The sequence below is a fragment of the Scyliorhinus canicula genome, chromosome 5, assembly GCF_902713615.1.
Source record: "Scyliorhinus canicula chromosome 5, sScyCan1.1, whole genome shotgun sequence".
NCBI lineage: Eukaryota > Metazoa > Chordata > Chondrichthyes > Carcharhiniformes > Scyliorhinidae > Scyliorhinus > Scyliorhinus canicula.
In genome coordinates, this window is record NC_052150.1 from 233,503,389 (window position 1) to 233,525,322 (window position 21,934).

At 53.8% G+C, this 21,934-nt stretch overlaps 1 protein-coding gene across 1 annotated transcript in view; it reads left to right on the forward strand.

Annotated features, from left to right (window-relative positions):
- Nucleotides 1-21,934, forward strand: part of LOC119966676 (plectin-like) — an 84,263-nt gene that overhangs the window by 30,442 nt on the left and 31,887 nt on the right. Inside the window, 1 exon segment of the mRNA XM_038798738.1 lies at nucleotides 14,351-17,731. Coding sequence (XP_038654666.1) covers nucleotides 14,351-17,731 — 3,381 coding nt within the window.

Genomic DNA, 21,934 nt, shown 5'->3' on the forward strand with positions numbered 1-21,934 from the left:
CTCTCGCAGTCTCACACACACTCTCGCTGTCTCACACACACTCTCGCTGTCTCACACACACTCTCGCTGTCTCTCACACACACTCGCTGTCTCACACACACTCTCGCTGTCTCACACACACACTCGCACACTCTCGCAGTCTCACACACACTCTCGCTGTCTCACACACACTCTCACACACTCTCTTGTCACACACTCTCGCTGTCTCTCACACACTCTCGCTGTCTCACACACACTCTCGCTGTCTCACACACACTCTCGCTGTCTCACACACACTCTCGCTGTCTCTCACACACACTCGCTGTCTCACACACACTCTCGCTGTCTCGCACACACTCTCGCTGTCTCACACACTCTCGCTGTCACACACTCTCGCTGTCTCACACACACTCTCGCTGTCTCACACACACTCTCGCTGTCTCTCACACACACTCGCTGTCTCACACACACTCTCGCTGTCTCGCACACACTCTTGCTGTCTCTCACACACTCTCGCTGTCACACACACACTCTCGCTGTCTCACACACACTCTCGCTGTCTCACACACACTCTCGCTGTCTCTCACACACACTCGCTGTCTCACACACACTCTCGCTGTCTGACACACACACTCGCACACTCTCGCAGTCTCACACACACTCTCGCTGTCTCACACACACTCTCGCTGTCTCACACACACTCTCGCTGTCTCACACACACTCTCGCTGTCTCACACACACACTCGCACACTCTCGCAGTCTCACACACACTCTCGCTGTCTCACACACACACTCGCACACTCTCGCAGTCTCACACACACTCTCGCTGTCTCACACACACACTCGCTGTCTCACACACACTCTCGCTGTCTCTCACACACACTCGCTGTCTCACATACACTCTCGCAGTCTCACACACACTCTCGCTGTCTCACACACACTCTCGCTGTCTCACACACTCTCGTGTCACACACTCTCGCTGTCTCGCACACACTCTCACACACTCTCGTGTCACACACTCTCGCTGTCTCGCACACACTCTCGCTGTCTCTCACACACACTCTCGCTGTCTCACACACGCTCTCGCTGTCTCTCACACACACTCTCGCTGTCTCACACACTCTCGCTGTCTCACACACACTCTCGCTGTCTCGCACACACTCTCACACACTCTCGTGTCACACACTCTCGCTGTCTCTCACACACACTCTCGCTGTCTCACACACACTCTCGCTGTCTCACACACACTCTCGCTGTCTCACACACACTCTCGCTGTCTCACACACTCTCGCTGTCTCACACACACTCTCGCTGTCTCACACACTCTCGCTGTCTCACACACACTCTCGCTGTCACACACTCTCGCTGTCACACACTCTCGCTGTCTCTCACTCTCGCTGTCTCACACTCTCGCTGTCTCTCACACACACTCGCTGTCTCACACACACTCTCGCTGTCTCACACACTCTCGCTGTCTCTCACACTCTCGCTGTCTCTCACACACACTCTCTCTGTCTCACACACTCGCTGTCTCGCACACTCACGCTGTCTCACACACTCTCGCAGTCACACACACACTCTCGCTGTCTCACACACTCTCGCTGTCTCACACACACTCGCTGTCTCTCACACACTCTCGCTGTCTCGCACACACTCTCGCTGTCTCACACACACTCACACACACTCTCGCTGTCACACACTCTCGCTGTCACACACTCTCGCTGTCACACACACTCTCGCTGTCTCACACACTCTCGCTGTCTCTCACACTCTCGCTGTCTCTCACACACACTCTCTCTGTCTCACACACTCGCTGTCTCGCACACTCACGCTGTCTCACACACTCTCTCTGTCACACACACACACTATCTCTGTCTCACACACTATCTCTGTCTCTCACACACTATCTCTGTCACACACACACTCTCTCTGTCTCACACACTCTCGCTGTCTCTCACACACTCTCGCTGTCTCACAGACACTCTCGCTGTCTCACACACTCTCGCTGTCTCTCACACACTCTCGCTGTCACACACACACTCTCGCTGTCTCACACACACTCTCGCTGTCTCACACACACTCTCGCTGTCTCTCACACACACTCGCACACTCTCGCAGTCTCACACACACTCTCGCTGTCTCACACACACTCTCGCTGTCTCACACACACTCTCGCTGTCTCACACACACTCTCGCTGTCTCTCACACACACTCGCTGTCTCACACACACTCTCGCTGTCCCACACACACACTCGCACACTCTCGCAGTCTCACACACACTCTCGCTGTCTCACACACACTCTCACACACTCTCGTGTCACACACTCTCGCTGTCTCGCACACACTCTCACACACTCGTGTCACACACTCTCGCTGTCTCGCACACACTCTCACACACTCTCGTGTCACACACTCTCGCTGTCTCGCACACACTCTCGCTGTCTCACACACGCTCTCGCTGTCTCACACACACTCTCGCTGTCTCACACACACTCTCGCTGTCTCACACACACTCTCGCTGTCACACACTCTCGCTGTCACACACTCTCGCTGTCACACACTCTCGCTGTCTCACACACTCTCGCTGTCTCGCACACACTCTCGCTGTCTCACACACACTCACACACACTCTCGTGTCACACACACTCGCTGTCTCACACACACTTTCGCTGTCTCACACACGCTCTCGCTGTCTCGCACACACTCTCGCTGTCTCGCACACACTCTCGCTGTCTCACACACACTCACACACACTCTCGCTGTCACACACTCTCGCTGTCACACACACTCTCGCTGTCTCACACACACTCTCGCTGTCTCTCACACTCTCGCTGTCTCTCACACACTCTCTGTCTCACACACTCGCTGTCTCGCACACTCACGCTGTCTCACACACTCTCGCAGTCACACACACACTCTCTCTGTCTCACACACTCTCGCTGTCTCTCACACACTCTCGCTGTCACACACACTCTCGCTGTCTCACACACACTCTCGCTGTCTCACACACACTCTCTCTGTCTCACACACACTCTCGCTGTCTCTCACACACTCTCACTGTCTCACACACACTCTCTCTGTCTCACACACTCTCGCTGTCTCACACACTCTCGCTGTCTCACACTCTCGCTGTCTCGCACACACTCTCGCTGTCTCTCACACACTCTCTCTGTCTCACACACTCTCGCTGTCTCACACACACTCTCGCTGTCTCCCACACACTCTCGCTGTCTCACACACACTCTCGCTGTCTCACACACTCTCGCTGTCTCTCACACACTCTCGCTGTCTCACACACACTCTCGCTGTCTCACACACTCTCGCTGTCTGGCACACACTCTCGCTGTCTCTCACACACTCTCACTGTCTCACACACTCGCTGTCTCTCACACACTCTCGCTGTCTCTCACACACACTCGCACACTCTCGCAGTCTCACACACACTCTCGCTGTCTCACACACACTCTCGCTGTCTCACACACACTCTCGCTGTCTCTCACACACACTCGCTGTCTCACACACACTCTCGCTGTCTCACACACACACTCGCACACTCTCGCAGTCTCACACACACTCTCGCTGTCTCACACACACTCTCACACACTCTCTTGTCACACACTCTCGCTGTCTCGCACACACTCTCACACACTCGTGTCACACACTCTCGCTGTCTCGCACACACTCACACACTCTCGTGTCACACACTCTCGCTGTCTCGCACACACTCTCGCTGTCTCACACACGCTCTCGCTGTCTCACACACACTCTCGCTGTCTCACACACACTCTCGCTGTCTCACACACACTCTCGCTGTCACACACTCTCGCTGTCACACACTCTCGCTGTCACACACTCTCGCTGTCACACACTCTCGCTGGCACACACTCTCGCTGTCTCACACACACTCACACACACTCTCGTGTCACACACACTCGCTGTCTCACACACACTTTCGCTGTCTCACACACGCTCTCGCTGTCTCGCACACACTCTCGCTGTCTCGCACACACTCTCGCTGTCTCACACACACTCACACACACTTTCGCTGTCACACACTCTCGCTGTCACACTCACTCTCGCTGTCTCACACACACTCTCGCTGTCTCTCACACTCTCGCTGTCTCTCACACACACTCTCTCTGTCTCACACACTCGCTCTCTCGCACACTCACGCTGTCTCACACACTCTCGCAGTCACACACACACTCTCTCTGTCTCACACACTCTCGCTGTCTCTCACACACTCTCGCTGTCACACACACTCTCGCTGTCTCACACACACTCTCGCTGTCTCACACACACTCTCGCAGTCTCACACACACTCTCGCTGTCTCTCACACACTCTCACTGTCTCACACACACTCTCTCTGTCTCACACACTCTCGCTGTCTCACACACTCTCGCTGTCTCACACTCTCGCTGTCTCGCACACACTCTCGCTGTCTCTCACACACTCTCTCTGTCTCACACACTCTCGCTGTCTCACACACACTCTCGCTGTCTCCCACACACTCTCGCTGTCTCACACACACTCTCGCTGTCTCACACACTCTCGCTGTCTCACAGACTCGCTGTCTCACACACACTCTCGCTGTCTCACACACACTCTCGCTGTCTGGCACACACTCTCGCTGTCTCTCACACACTCTCACTGTCTCACACACTCGCTGTCTCTCACACACTCTCGCTGTCTGGCACACACTCTCGCTGTCTCTCACACACTCACGCTGTCTCACACACTCTCGCTGTCTCTCACACACTCTCGCTGTCTCTCACACACACTCGCTGTCTCACACACACTCTCGCTGTCTCACACACACTCTCGCTGTCTCACACACACACTCGCTGTCTCACACACACTCTCGCTGTCTCACACACACACTCGCTGTCTCACACACACACTCGCTGTCTCACACACACTCTTGTTGTCTCACACACACTCTCGCTGTCTCACACACACACTCGCTGTCTCACACACACTCTCGCTGTCTCACACACACTCTCGCTGTCTCACACACACTCTCACACACTCTCGTGTCACACACTCTCGCTGTCTCGCACACACACTCACTGTCTCACACACTCGCTGTCTCGCACACTCACGCTGTCTCACACACTCTCGCTGTCTCTCACACACTCTCGCTGTCTCACTCTCGCTGTCTCACACACACTCTCGCTGTCTCACACACACTCTCGCTGTCTCACACACACTCTCGCTGTCTCACACACTCTCGCTGTCACACACACACTCTCGCTGTCTCACACACACTCTCGCTGTCTCTCTCTCTCGCTGTCTCACACACACTCTCGCTGTCTCACACACACTCTCGCTGTCTCACACACACTCTCGCTGTCTCACACACACTCTCGCAGTCACACACACTCTCGCTGTCTCACACACTCTCGCTGTCTCACACACACTCTCGCTGTCTCACACACACTCTCGCTGTCTCACACACACTCTCGCTATCTCTCACACACACTCGCTGTCTCACACACACTCTCGCTGTCTCGCACACACTCTCGCTGTCATACACACACTCTCTCTGTCTCTCACACACTCTCGCAGTCACACACACTCTCGCTGTCTCACACACACTCACTGTCTCGCACACTCTCTCACTGTCTCACACACACTCTCACTGTCTCACACACACTCTCGCTGTCTCACACACACTCACTGTCTCGCACACTCTCTCACTGTCTCACACACACACTCGCTGTCTCACACACACTCTCGCTGTCTCACACACACTCTCGCTGTCTCACACACACACTCGCTGTCTCACACTCTCGCTGTCTCACACACACTCTCGCTGTCTCTCATACACACTCGCTGTCTCGCACACACTCTCGCTGTCATACACACACTCTCGCTGTCATACACACACTCTCTCTGTCTCACACACACTCTCGCTGTCTCACACACACTCTCGCTGTCTCACACACTCTTGCTGTCTCTCACATACACTCGCTGTCTCACACACACTCTCGCTGTCTCACACACACTCTCGCTGTCTCACACACTCTTGCTGTCTCACACACTCTCACTCTCTCCCTGTCTCACACACTCTCGCTGTCTCACACACACACTCGCTGTCTCACACACACTCTCGCTGTCTCACACACACTCTCGCTGTCTCACACACACTCTCGCTGTCTCACACACACTCTCGCTGTCTCTCACACACTCTCGCTGTCTCACACACACTCTCGCTGTCTCACACACACTATCTCTGTCTCTCACACACTCTCGCTGTCACACACACACTCTCGCTGTCTCACACACACTCTCGCTGTCTCGCACACACTCTCATGTCTCGCACACACTCTTGCTGTCTCACACACACTCTCGCTGTCTCTCACACACTCTCACTGTCTCACACACTCTCGCTGTCTCACACACTCGCTGTCTCTCACACTCGCTGTCTCACACACACTCTCGCTGTCTCACACACTCTTGCTGTCTCACACACTCTCACTCTCTCCCTGTCTCACACACACTCTCGCTGTCTCACACACACTCTCACGCACACTCTCACGCATACTCTCGCTGTCTCACACACACTCACACACACTCTCGCTGTCTCACACACACACTCGCTGTCTCACACACACTCTCGGTGTCTCACACACACTCGCTGTCTCACACACACTCTCGCTGTCTCACACACACTCTCGCTGTCTCACACACACTCTCGCTGTCTCACACACACACTCACTGTCTCACACACACTCTCGCAGTCTCACACACACTCTCGCTGTCTCGCACACACTCTCGCACACACTCTCGCACACACTCTCGCTGTCTCTCTCACACTCTCGCTGTCTCACACACACTCTCGCAGTCTCACACACACTCTCGCTGTCTCACACACACTCTCGCTGTCTCACACACACTCTCACAAACTCTCGCTGTCACACACTCTCGCTGTCTCACACACACTCTCGCTGTCACACACTCTCGCTGTCTCTCACACACTCTCGCTGTCTCTCACACACTCTCGCTGTCTCACACACACTCTCGCTGTCTCACACACACTCTCGCTGTCTCTCACACACTCTCGCTGTCTCTCACACACTCTCGCTGTCTCTCACACACTCTCGCTGTCTCACACACACTCTCGCTGTCTCACACACACTCTCGCTGTCTCACACACACTCTCGCTGTCTCTCACACACACTCGCTGACTCACACACACTCTCGCTGTCTCGCACACACTCTCGCTGTCTCACACACTCTCGCTGTCACACACTCTCGCTGTCTCACACACACTCTCGCTGTCTCACACACACTCTCGCTGTCTCTCACACACACTCGCTGTCTCACACACACTCTCGCTGTCTCGCACACACTCTTGCTGTCTCTCACACACTCTCGCTGTCACACACACACTCTCGCTGTCTCACACACACTCTCGCTGTCTCACACACACTCTCGCTGTCTCTCACACACACTCGCTGTCTCACACACACTCTCGCTGTCTGACACACACACTCGCACACTCTCGCAGTCTCACACACACTCTCGCTGTCTCACACACACTCTCGCTGTCTCACACACACTCTCGCTGTCTCACACACACTCTCGCTGTCTCACACACACACTCGCACACTCTCGCAGTCTCACACACACTCTCGCTGTCTCACACACACACTCGCACACTCTCGCAGTCTCACACACACTCTCGCTGTCTCACACACACTCTCGCTGTCTCACACACACTCTCGCTGTCTCTCACACACACTCGCTGTCTCACATACACTCTCGCAGTCTCACACACACTCTCGCTGTCTCACACACACTCTCGCTGTCTCACACACTCTCGTGTCACACACTCTCGCTGTCTCGCACACACTCTCACACACTCTCGTGTCACACACTCTCGCTGTCTCGCACACACTCTCGCTGTCTCTCACACACACTCTCGCTGTCTCACACACGCTCTCGCTGTCTCTCACACACACTCTCGCTGTCTCACACACTCTCGCTGTCTCACACACACTCTCGCTGTCTCGCACACACTCTCACACACTCTCGTGTCACACACTCTCGCTGTCTCTCACACACACTCTCGCTGTCTCACACACGCTCTCGCTGTCTCACACACACTCTCGCTGTCTCACACACACTCTCGCTGTCTCACACACTCTCGCTGTCTCGCACACACTCTCGCTGTCTCACACACTCTCGCTGTCTCACACACACTCTCGCTGTCACACACTCTCGCTGTCACACACTCTCGCTGTCTCTCACTCTCGCTGTCTCACACTCTCGCTGTCTCTCACACACACTCGCTGTCTCACACACACTCTCGCTGTCTCACACACTCTCGCTGTCTCTCACACTCTCGCTGTCTCTCACACACACTCTCTCTGTCTCACACACTCGCTGTCTCGCACACTCACGCTGTCTCACACACTCTCGCAGTCACACACACACTCTCGCTGTCTCACACACTCTCGCTGTCTCACACACACTCGCTGTCTCTCACACACTCTCGCTGTCTCGCACACACTCTCGCTGTCTCACACACACTCACACACACTCTCGCTGTCACACACTCTCGCTGTCACACACTCTCGCTGTCACACACACTCTCGCTGTCTCACACACTCTCGCTGTCTCTCACACTCTCGCTGTCTCTCACACACACTCTCTCTGTCTCACACACTCGCTGTCTCGCACACTCACGCTGTCTCACACACTCTCGCAGTCACACACACACACTATCTCTGTCTCACACACTATCTCTGTCTCTCACACACTATCTCTGTCACACACACACTCTCTCTGTCTCACACACTCTCGCTGTCTCTCACACACTCTCGCTGTCTCACACACACTCTCGCTGTCTCACACACTCTCGCTGTCTCTCACACACTCTCGCTGTCACACACACACTCTCGCTGTCTCACACACACTCTCGCTGTCTCACACACACTCTCGCTGTCTCTCACACACACTCGCACACTCTCGCAGTCTCACACACACTCTCGCTGTCTCACACACACTCTCGCTGTCTCACACACACTCTCGCTGTCTCACACACACTCTCGCTGTCTCTCACACACACTCGCTGTCTCACACACACTCTCGCTGTCTCACACACACACTCGCACACTCTCGCAGTCTCACACACACTCTCGCTGTCTCACACACACTCTCACACACTCTCGTGTCACACACTCTCGCTGTCTCGCACACACTCTCACACACTCGTGTCACACACTCTCGCTGTCTCGCACACACTCTCACACACTCTCGTGTCACACACTCTCGCTGTCTCGCACACACTCTCGCTGTCTCACACACGCTCTCGCTGTCTCACACACACTCTCGCTGTCTCACACACACTCTCGCTGTCTCACACACACTCTCGCTGTCGCACACTCTCGCTGTCACACACTCTCGCTGTCACACACTCTCGCTGTCTCACACACTCTCGCTGTCTCGCACACACTCTCGCTGTCTCACACACACTCACACACACTCTCGTGTCACACACACTCGCTGTCTCACACACACTTTCGCTGTCTCACACACGCTCTCGCTGTCTCGCACACACTCTCGCTGTCTCGCACACACTCTCGCTGTCTCACACACACTCACACACACTCTCGCTGTCACACACTCTCGCTGTCACACACACTCTCGCTGTCTCACACACACTCTCGCTGTCTCTCACACTCTCGCTGTCTCTCACACACACTCTCTCTGTCTCACACACTCGCTGTCTCGCACACTCACGCTGTCTCACACACTCTCGCAGTCACACACACACTCTCTCTGTCTCACACACTCTCGCTGTCTCTCACACACTCTCGCTGTCACACACACTCTCGCTGTCTCACACACACTCTCGCTGTCTCACACACACTCACTGTCTCGCACACTCTCTCACTGTCTCACACACACACTCGCTGTCTCACACACACTCTCGCTGTCTCACACACACTCTCGCTGTCTCACACACACACTCGCTGTCTCACACTCTCGCTGTCTCACACACACTCTCGCTGTCTCTCATACACACTCGCTGTCTCGCACACACTCTCGCTGTCATACACACACTCTCGCTGTCATACACACACTCTCTCTGTCTCACACACACTCTCGCTGTCTCACACACACTCTCGCTGTCTCACACACTCTTGCTGTCTCTCACATACACTCGCTGTCTCACACACTCTCACTCTCTCCCTGTCTCACACACTCTCGCTGTCTCACACACACACTCGCTGTCTCACACACACTCTCGCTGTCTCACACACACTCTCGCTGTCTCACACACACTCTCGCTGTCTCACACACACTCTCGCTGTCTCTCACACACTCTCGCTGTCTCACACACACTCTCGCTGTCTCACACACACTATCGCTGTCTCTCACACACTCTCGCTGTCACACACACACTCTCGCTGTCTCACACACACTCTCGCTGTCTCGCACACACTCTCATGTCTCGCACACACTCTTGCTGTCTCACACACACTCTCGCTGTCTCTCACACACTCTCACTGTCTCACACACTCTCGCTGTCTCACACACTCGCTGTCTCTCACACTCGCTGTCTCACACACACTCTCGCTGTCTCACACACTCTTGCTGTCTCACACACTCTCACTCTCTCCCTGTCTCACACACACTCTCGCTGTCTCACACACACTCTCACGCACACTCTCACGCATACTCTCGCTGTCTCACACACACTCACACACACTCTCACTGTCTCACACACACTCTCGCTGTCTCACACACACTCTCACTGTCTCTCTCACACTCTCACGCACACTCACGCATACTCTCGCTGTCTCACACACACTCTCACTGTCTCACACACACTCTCGCTGTCTCACACACACTCTCGCTGTCTCACACACACTCTCGCTGTCTCACACACACTCTCATTGTCTCTCACACTCTCACGCACACTCTCTCGCATACTCTCGCTGTCTCACACACACTCTCGCTGTCTCACACACACTCTCGCTGTCTCGCACACACTCTCACACACACTCTCGCTGTCTCTCACACACTCTCGCTGTCTCACACACACTCTCGCTGTCTCTCTCACACTCTCGCTGTCTCGCGCACACTCTCGCTGTCTCGCACACACTCTCATGTCTCGCACACACTCTTGCTGTCTCACAGACACTCTCGCTGTCTCTCACACACTCTTGCTGTCTCACACACACTCTCGCTATCTCTCACACACTCTCGCTGTCTCACACACTCTCGCTGTCTCACACACACTCTCGCTGTCTCTCTCTCTCGCTGTCTCACACACACTCTCGCTGTCTAACACACACTCTCGCTGTCTCGCACACACTCTCGCTGTCTCACACACACTCTCGCTGTCTCTCACACACTCTCGCTGTCTCACACACTCTCACAGTCTCACACACACTCTCGCTGTCTCACACACACTCTCGCTGTCTCACACACACTCTCGCTGTCTCACACACACTCTCGCTGTCTCACACACTCTCACACTCTCGCTGTCACACATCCTCTCACACTCTCGCTGTCTCACACACACTCTCGCTGTCTCACACACACTCTCACACACACTCTCACACACACACTCGCTGTCTCACACACTCTCACTCTCTCTCACACTCTCACACACTCTCACTGTCTCTCTCACACTCTCACACACTCTCGCTGTCTCACACACCCTCACATTCTCTCGCTGTCTCACATACTCTCACTCTCTCCCTGTCATACACACACTCTCGCTGTCTCACACACACTCTCGCTGTCTCACACACCCTCTCACACACCCTCTCACATTCTCTCGGTGTCTCACACACTCTCACTCTCTCCCTGTCTCACACACACTCTCGCTGTCTCACACATAGTCTCGCTGTCTCACACACACTCTCAGGCACACTCTCGCTGTCTCACATACACTCGCGCACACTCTCGCTGTCTCACACACTCTCACTCTCTCCCTGTCTCACACACACTCTCGCTGTCTCACACACACTCTCGCTGTCTCACACAAACTCTCACGCACACTCTCACGCATACTCTCGCTGTCTCACACACACTCACACACACTCTCGCTGTCTCACACACACTCTCACGCACACTCTCACGCACACTCTCACACACACTCTCACTGTCTCACACACTCACATTCTCGCTGTCTCACACACACTCGCACACACTCTCGCTGTCTCACACACTCGCTGTCTCACACACACACACACATTCTTGCTGTCTCACACTCTCACACACTCTTGCTGTCTCACACACACTCTCACACACTCACTGTCACACACACACACACATTCACGCTGTCTCTCACACACTCTCGCTGTCTCACACATGCACACACTCTTGGTGTAGACACAGTCATGCACACACTCTTGCACATGCACTCACTTGCATATATTCAAACATTCCCGCTCTCAGACACATACACTCTCGCTCACACACACACACACAATTCTTGCTCACACACACTCTGTAGCTCACAAACACTCTCTCGCTCACCCACACTCACTGAAGCACACTCTCGCTTGTAGGCACATCCACAGACTCGTTGATGTACACAGACACACTCATCCACACATTCTAGCTCTCGCACGCACACGCCTTCCCTTGCACATGCACACTCGGACACACACACAAACCGCGTGCACGCACATTCTCTCGTGCACACAGTCTCATATGCACACATACTCTTGTGTGAACACTCTTGCGTGCACACACACCGCTATGCACACACACTTTCATGTGCACGCTCTCTCGTTCATGTACACATTTTAGATCACATGCACACATCCTCTTGCTCACACACACTTGCACACACACTCTCACACTCTCCACCACTCTCCCTCACACAATCTCTCACACACACCTCTCCCAATAGGAGCCATGTCCCTACCCCTCACCCAATGGGAGTCCAGTACCCTCGCCCCCATCCAGCCAAGTTCTCTCGCCCAATGGGAGCCCTGTACGCTCTACCTCGCCCAATGGGAGCCCTGTACGCTCTACCTCGCCCAATGGGAGCCCTGTACGCTCTACCTCGCCCAATGGGAGACCAGTGCCCCCTTCTTCACCCAATGATGTGGAGATGCCGGCGTTGGACTGGGGTGAGCACAGTAAGAAGTCTGACAACACCAGGTTAAAGTCCAACAGGTTTGTTTCAAACACGAGCTTTTGGAGCACTGCTCCACCCAATGAGAATCAAACCTTCTCTCTCACCCAATTGGAACCCACTGTCCTCTCCCTCATCCAACAGGAGCGCAGAATCTTCTCTCTGATCCCATAGGAGTATAGTGCCCCCCTCCTCACCCAGTGGGAAGCACATCTCCCTCTTCCCATTCGGTCATTTGGACCTTCTGAATTCTCCCTCTGTATACCCGAACAGGAGCCGGAGTGTGGCGACTAGGGGCTTTTCACAGTAACTTCATTGCAGTGTTAATGTCAGCCTATTTGTGACAATAATTATTGACATGGTTAGGAAATTGGTTGAGTGGCAGGCGACAGAGAGTGGGGATAATGGGTAATTACTTCAGTTGGCAGGAGGTGACCCACAGGGATCTGTGTTGGGACTTTAATTACCCACACTCTTCATTAATGACTTGGATGATTATTATTAAAGTTTATTATGAGGTGCATAGTGCCACCCTCCTCACCCAATGGGAGGCACATCTCCCTCATCCAATAGGAGTCCAGAATCTTCTCCCTCATCCAATAGGGCAGCACGATAGCACAGTGGTTAGCACAGTTGCTTCACAGCTCCAGGGTCCCAGGTTCGATTCCCGGCTTGGGCCACTGTCTGTGCGGAGTCTGCACGTTCTCCCCGTGTCTGCGTGGGTTTCCTCCGGGTGCTCCGGTTTCCTCCCACAGTCCAAAGATGTGCAGGTTAGGTGAATTGGACATTCTGAATTCTCCCTCTGTATCCGAACAGGCGCCAGAGTGTGGCGACTAGGGGCTTTTCACAGTAACGTCATTGCAGTGTTAATGTCAGCCTACTTGTGACAATAAAGATTCTTAAAAAAATTTTTAAACGAGTCCAGTTCCATCTCCCTAATGAGGAGGAAAAACTAATTCAAAATGCTCAATAGCACATTTCCAGGTCGTGCCTATTCTTTGCTTTTGGGCGATTCGCAAAGAGCTGTGAATGGCAATGGGAGCATTGAGTTCGACCAGTGTGTGGAATGGAGAGGTGGGGGTAGCTCCTGGAACACAGATCCCTCCTGGGATGGGCTGGATTGGGAGATATTTGGGTAATGTGGCATCCTGATCCTGCCTCGGGTCCTGCTCTCGGTTCTGGTTCATTATCCATTTCCCGCCTTCCCATTGGCTGCTCATTACCTGACGTTGGTTTTTGTTGATGACTCTGACATTTAGAAAGCTGCTGAAGAGTTGAAGGCGGAGGAGAGAAGGCGGCTGGAGGTAGTGGAGGCACAGTTAGAAAAACAGAAGCAGCTGGCGGCTGCTCACGCCAAGGCTAAAGCTGAGGCAGAGAAAGAAGCTCGAGAACTACAGCAACGAATAGAGGAAGAGGTGACAAAGAGAGAGGCAGTGGCAGTGAGCGCCGAACAGCAGAAACAGAACATTCAACAAGAACTAAGCCAACTGAAAAACTCCTCCCAGGTTGAAATCAAGAAAAAGACAATAATGGTTGAGGAAGTGCTGTTGAGTCGCACAAAGATTGAGGAGGAGATTCGAATCATCCACCTGCAATTAGAAACCTCACAGAAACAGAGAATCGCTGCAGAGTCAGAACTTCAGCAACTGAAAACACGAGCAGAAGAGGCCGATAAACAGAGGAAAGCAGCTCAGGATGACGCTGAGAGGCTTCGTAAACAAGTCAAGGACGAGTCACAGAAGAAGAAAGAGGCAGAGGAGAAACTCAAGCTGAAAATCCAGGCCGAGAAGGACGCAGCCAGAGAGAAAGAAAAAGCTTTGGAGGACCTGCAGCATTTCAAAAACCAGGCAGCAGACATTGAGAGGAGAATGAAGCAGGCTGAGATCGAGAAAGAAAAACAGCTCCTGGTCACTCAGGAAATGGCTCAGAAAACTGCCAGTGCCGAACTTCGCAGCAAACGCATCTCATTTGAACAAAAGACTACAGAACTGGAGTTATCTCTTCAACAGGAGCATCAGACTGTTACCCAGTTACAGGAAGAGGCAACACGGTTAAAACAACAGCAGGAAGATGCAGAGAACGCCAAGAGAGAATCTGAGAAGGAGCTGGAAAAATGGCGTCAGAAAGCTAATGAGGCCCTTCGATTGAGACTGCAGGCAGAAGAGGTGGCTCATAAGAAATCACTGGCTCAAGAAGAAGCAGAGAGGCAGAAGGAAGAGGCTGATCGTGAGGCCAGGAGGAGAGCGAAAACAGAGGAATCAGCCCTACGACAGAAGGAAATAGCTGAGCAGGAACTGGATAGGCAGAGGAAGCTGGCAGAGGAGACAGCTGAACAGAAGCTCTCTACGGAGCAGGAGCTAATCCGGTTAAGGGCAGAGACCGAGAATGGGGAACAACAGAGACTGCTCCTGGTGGAGGAACTATACCGCCTGAAAAACGAGGTCAGCGAGGTTCTTCGCCAGAGGAAACTTCTGGAGGAGGAGCTGGCCAAAGTGAAGGCCGAGATGGAGATCCTGCTGCAGCTGAAAGTTAAAACTGAGGAGAAAACCAGATCGACGACAGAAAAGACCAAACAAATGCTGGAGGCCGAGGCTCAGAAGATGAAGGAATTGGCAGAAGAGGCGGGCAAACTGCGCGCTGTGGCAGAGGATGCGAAACGACAGAGGCAGCTTGCTGAGGATGAAGCCAGTCACCAGCGGAGTGAGGCGGAGAGAATTTTGAAAGAGAAAATCGCTGCCATTAATAATGCCACACGTTTGGAAACAGAGGCTGAGATAGCATTGAAGGAGAAGGAAGCTGAAAACGAACGTCTGCGGCGAATGGCTGAGGACGAGGCCTACCAACGGAAGCTTCTGGAAGAACAAGCAATGCAGCACAAGCAAGACATTGAGGAAAGAATTATTCAGCTAAGGAAGAGCTCAGACCTTGAGCTAGATCGGCAGAAAGTCATTGTGGATGAGACTTTGAAACACAGAAGAATCATCGAGGAGGAGATTCGAATCCTCAAACTCAATTTTGAAACTGCTTCAGAAGAAAAATCTGACCTGGAGATTGAACTGAACAAACTAAAAACCATCGCTGAGGATACGCAACGCAGTAAAAGAGAGGCTGAAAAGGAAGCTGAGTCACAGCGAACTCTGGCATTGGGGGAAGCCAAGAAGAGACAAGAGGCAGAAAGAAAAGTCAAAGAAATTCTTGCTGCAGAGGAAGAGGCTGCTCGCCAACGTAAGGCAGCACTAGACGAGGTTGAGCGGCTCAAGAGGATATCTGAGGAAGCCTGGAAACAGAAGGAACTGTCAGAGAAAGAGGCCGAGAGGCAGATTTCTTTGGCACACGAGGCTGCTCAGAAGCGTATTGACGCTGAGAAGGTGGCTTATGTGGCAACAGTGCAACAGAAAGAACAGGAACTCCTGCAAAGCAAAAAACAGGAGAGGTCGATGGTGGACAACCTGAAGGAGCAGGCAGAGAAGGCCAGGAGACTGGCGGAGGAAGCAGAGCAGGCTCGACGGAGAGCTGAGGAAGAGGCCGCTTTCTGTCGACAGCAAGCTGAGGAAGCGGAATGTTTGAAACAACGTGCTGAGAAAGAGGCTCAGGATAAAGCCAAGGCCCAAGAAGACGCTGAGAAACTGAGGAAAGAAGCTGAGCTCGAAGCTGCAAAGAGAGCAAAGGCTGAAGCAGCAGCTCTGAAACAGAAAGAAATGGCTGACGCAGATATGGAGAAGCACAAGAGGTTTGCGGAGCAGACGCTGAGACAGAAATCCGGGGTGGAACAGGAGCTGGCAAAGGTGAAACTGCAATTGGAGGAGACTGACCACCAGAAATCTGTGCTGGATGAGGAATTGCAGCGTCTAAAGTCGGAGGTGACAGAGGCCATTAAACAGAAGAGTCAGGCTGAAGCTGAACTCTACAAAGTCAAAATACACATGGAGGAGCTCATCAAACTGAAGACAAAGATCGAAAAGGAAAACAAGATGCTGATTCTGAAAGACAAGGATAACACGCAGAAACACCTGGCTCAGGAAGCAGAGAAAATGAAGCAGCTGGCGGAGGACACGGCCAGGTTAACTGTTGAGGCACAGGAAAGTGCACGGCAGAGGAAGCTGGCAGAGGAAGACCTGGCTCATCAGCGGGAACTCGCTGAAAAGATGTTGAAGGAGAAGATGCAAGCTATTCATGAGGCAAACATGCTGAGAGCAGAGGCTGAGATGCTGCAGAAACAGAGAGATTTAGCTCAGGAACAAGCAAAGAAACTATCAGAAGACAAGCAGCAGATGCAGCAGCGGCTGAACGAGGAAACGGAAGAGTTTCAAAAGCGTTTGTTGACTGAACGGCAACACCAGATGGAGATCAGTGAAGAGACTCAGCATTTGAAGACTTTAGTCTCCGAGCTGTCAGAGGCTCAAGCTAAAGCTGAGCAGGAAGCGAAAAAATTCAAAAATGAAGCAGAACAAATCAGCTTGAAGCTTCATGACATCGAACAGACGACGAGAGAGAAGAACAGCGCTGTGGAGAAATTGGAACTCCAGTGGAGTCGAAGCAGGAAAGAGGCCAATGAGCTGCAGGAGGCCATAGGAGAGCTGGAGAGGGAGAAGGAGAAACTGAGACAAGAAGCAGACCTACTCCAACAGAGAGCAAAGGAGGTAAAGGCCGCAAGCTCAGACCACTGACCGGCACTGACCAGCACACACTCAGACCACTGACCAGCACTGACCGGCACTGACCAGCACACACTCAGACCACTGACCAGCACTGACCAGCACACACTCAGACCACTGACCAGCACTGACCAGCACACACTCAGACCACTGACCAGCACTGACCAGGACACACTCAGACCACTGACCAGCACACACTCAGACCACTGACCAGCACTGACCAGGACACACTCAGACCACTGACCAGCACTGACCAGGACACACTCAGACCACTGACCAGCACACACTCAGACCACTGACCAGCACACACTCAGACCACTGACCATCACTGACTGGCACTGACCAGCACACACTCAGACCACTGACCATCACTGACCAGCACACACTCAGACCACTGACCATCACTGACCAGCACACACTCAGACCACTGACCATCACTGACCAGCACACACTCAGACCACTGACCATCACTGACCAGCACACACTCAGACCACTGACCAGCACTGACCGGCACACACTCAGACCACTGACCAGCACACACTCAGACCACTGACCAGCACTGACCAGGACACACTCAGACCACTGACCAGCACACACTCAGACCACTGACCATCACTGACCAGCACACACTCAGACCACTGACCAGCACTGACCGGCACTGACCAGCACACACTCAGACCACTGACCAGCACTGACCAGCACACACTCAGACCACTGACCATCACTGACCAGCACACACTCAGACCACTGACCAGCACTGACCGGCACTGACCAGCACACACTCAGACCACTGACCAGCACACACTCAGACCACTGACCAGCACTGACCAGCACACACTCAGACCACTGACCAGCACACACTCAGACCACTGACCAGCACACACTCAGACCTCTGACCAGCACTGACCAGCACACACTCAGACCACTGACCAGCACTGACCAGCACACACTCAGACCACTGACCAGCACTGACCAGCACACACTCAGACCACTGACCAGCACTGACCAGGACACACTCAGACCACTGACCAGCACACACTCAGACCACTGACCATCACTGACCAGCACACATTCAGACCACTGACCAGCACTGACCGGCACTGTCCAGCACACACTCAGACCACTGACCATCACTGACCAGCACACATTCAGACCACTGTCCAGCACACACTCAGACCACTGACCAGCACACACTCAGACCACTGACCAGCACACTCAGACCACTGACCAGCACACACTCAGACCACTGACCAGCACTGACCGGCACTGACCAGCACACACTCAAACCACTGACCAGCACACACTCAGACCACTGACCAGCACACACTCAAACCACTGACCAGCACACACTCAGACCACTGACCATCACTGACCATCACTGACCAGCACACACTCAAACCACTGACCAGCACACACTCAGACCACTGACCATCACTGACCAGCACACACTCAGACCACTGACCATCACTGACCATCACTGACCAGCACACACTCAAACCACTGACCAGCACTGACCAGCACACACTCAGACCACTGACCATCACTGACCGGCACTGACCAGCACACACTCAGACCTCTGACCAGCACACACTCAGACCACTGACCAGCACACACTCAGACCACTGACCAGCACACACTCAGACCACTGACCAGCACTGACCATCACTGACCAGCACACACTCAGACCACTGACCAGCACACATTCAGACAACTGACCAGCACACACTCAGACCACTGACCAGCACACACTCAGACCACTGCTGACCATCACTGACCAGCACACACTCAGACCACTGACCAGCACTGACCGGCACTGACCAGCACACACTCAGACCACTGACCATCACTGACCAGCACACACTCAGACCACTGACCATCACTGACCAGCACACACTCAGACCACTGACCATCACTGTCCAGCACACACTCAGACCACTGACCAGCACACACTCAGACCACTGACCATCACTGACCAGCACACATTCAGACCACTGACCAGCACACACTCAGACCACTGACCACACACTCAGACCACTGACCAGCACACATTCAGACCACTGACCAGCACTGACCGGCACTGTCCAGCACACACTCAGACCACTGACCATCACTGACCAGCACACACTCAGACCACTGACCAGCACACACTCAGACCACTGACCATCACTGACTGGCACTGACCAGCACACACTCAGACCACTGACCATCACTGACTGGCACTGACCAGCACACACTCAAACCACTGACCAGCACACACTCAGACCACTGACCACACACTCAGACCACTGACCAGCACACACTCAGACCACTGACCAGCACTGACTGGCACACACTCAAACCACTGACCAGCACACACTCAAACCACTGACCAGCACACACTCAGACCACTGACCATCACTGACCAGCACACACTCAGACCACTGACCATCACTGACCATCACTGACCAGCACACACTCAGACCACTGACCATCACTGACCAGCACACACTCAGACCACTGACCAGCACACACTCAGACCACTGACCAGCACACACTCAGACCACTGACCAGCACACACTCAGACCACTGACCAGCACACACTCAGACCACTGACCAGCACACACTCAGACCACTGACCAGCACACACTCAGACCACTGACCAGCACACACTCAGACCACTGACCAGCACACACTCAGACCACTGACCAGCACACTCTCAGACCACTGACCATCACTGACCAGGACACACTCAAACCACTGACCATCACTGACCGGCACTGACCAGCACACACTCAGACCACTGACCAGCACACATTCAGACAACTGACCAGCACACACTCAGACCACTGACCAGCACACACTCAGACCACTGACCAGCACACACTCAGACCACTGCTGACCATCACTGACCAGCACACACTCAGACCACTGACCATCACTGACCGGCACACACTCAGACCACTGACCATCACTGACTGGCACACACTCAGACCACTGACCAGCACTGACCAGCACACACTCAGACCACTGACCATCACTGACCGGCACACACTCAGACCACTGACCAGCACACACTCAGACCACTGACCATCACTGACCAGCACGCACTCAGACCACTGACCAGCACTGACCAGCACACACTCAGACCACTGACCAGCACACACTCAGACCACTGACCATCACTGACCGGCACACACTCAGACCACTGACCATCACTGACCAGCACACACTCAGACCACTGACCAGCACACACTCAGACCACTGACCATCACTGACCAGCACACACTCAGACCACTGACCAGCACTGACCAGCACACACTCAGACCACTGACCATCACTGATCGGCACTGACCAGCACACACTCAGACCACTGACCAGCACACACTCAGACCACTGACCAGCACACACTCAGACCACTGACCAGCACACTCTCAGACCTCTGACCAGCACACACTCAGACCACTGACAGGCACTGACCAGCACACACACAGACCACTGACCATCACTGATCGGCACACTCTCAGACCACTGACCATCACTGATGGCACACACTCAGACCACTGACCATCACTGACCAGCACACACTCAGACCACTGACCATCACTGACCAGCACACACTCAGACCACTGACCAGCACTGACCGGCACACACTCAGACCACTGACCAGCACACACTCAGACCACTGACCATCACTGACCAGCACACACTCAGACCACTGACCAGCACTGACCAGCACACACTCAGACCACTGACCAGCACACACTCAGACCACTGACCATCACTGACCGGCACACACTCAGACCACTGACCATCACTGACCAGCACACACTCAGACCACTGACCAGCACACACTCAGACCACTGACCATCACTGACCAGCACACACTCAGACCACTGACCAGCACACACTCAGACCACTGACCATCACTGACCAGCACACACTCAGACCACTGACCAGCACTGACCAGCACACACTCAGACCACTGACCATCACTGATCGGCACTGACCAGCACACACTCAGACCACTGACCAGCACACACTCAGACCACTGACCAGCACACTCTCAGACCTCTGACCAGCACACACTCAGACCACTGACAGGCACTGACCAGCACACACACAGACCACTGACCATCACTGATGGCACACACTCAGACCACTGACCATCACTGACCAGCACACACTCAGACCACTGACCAGCACTGACCG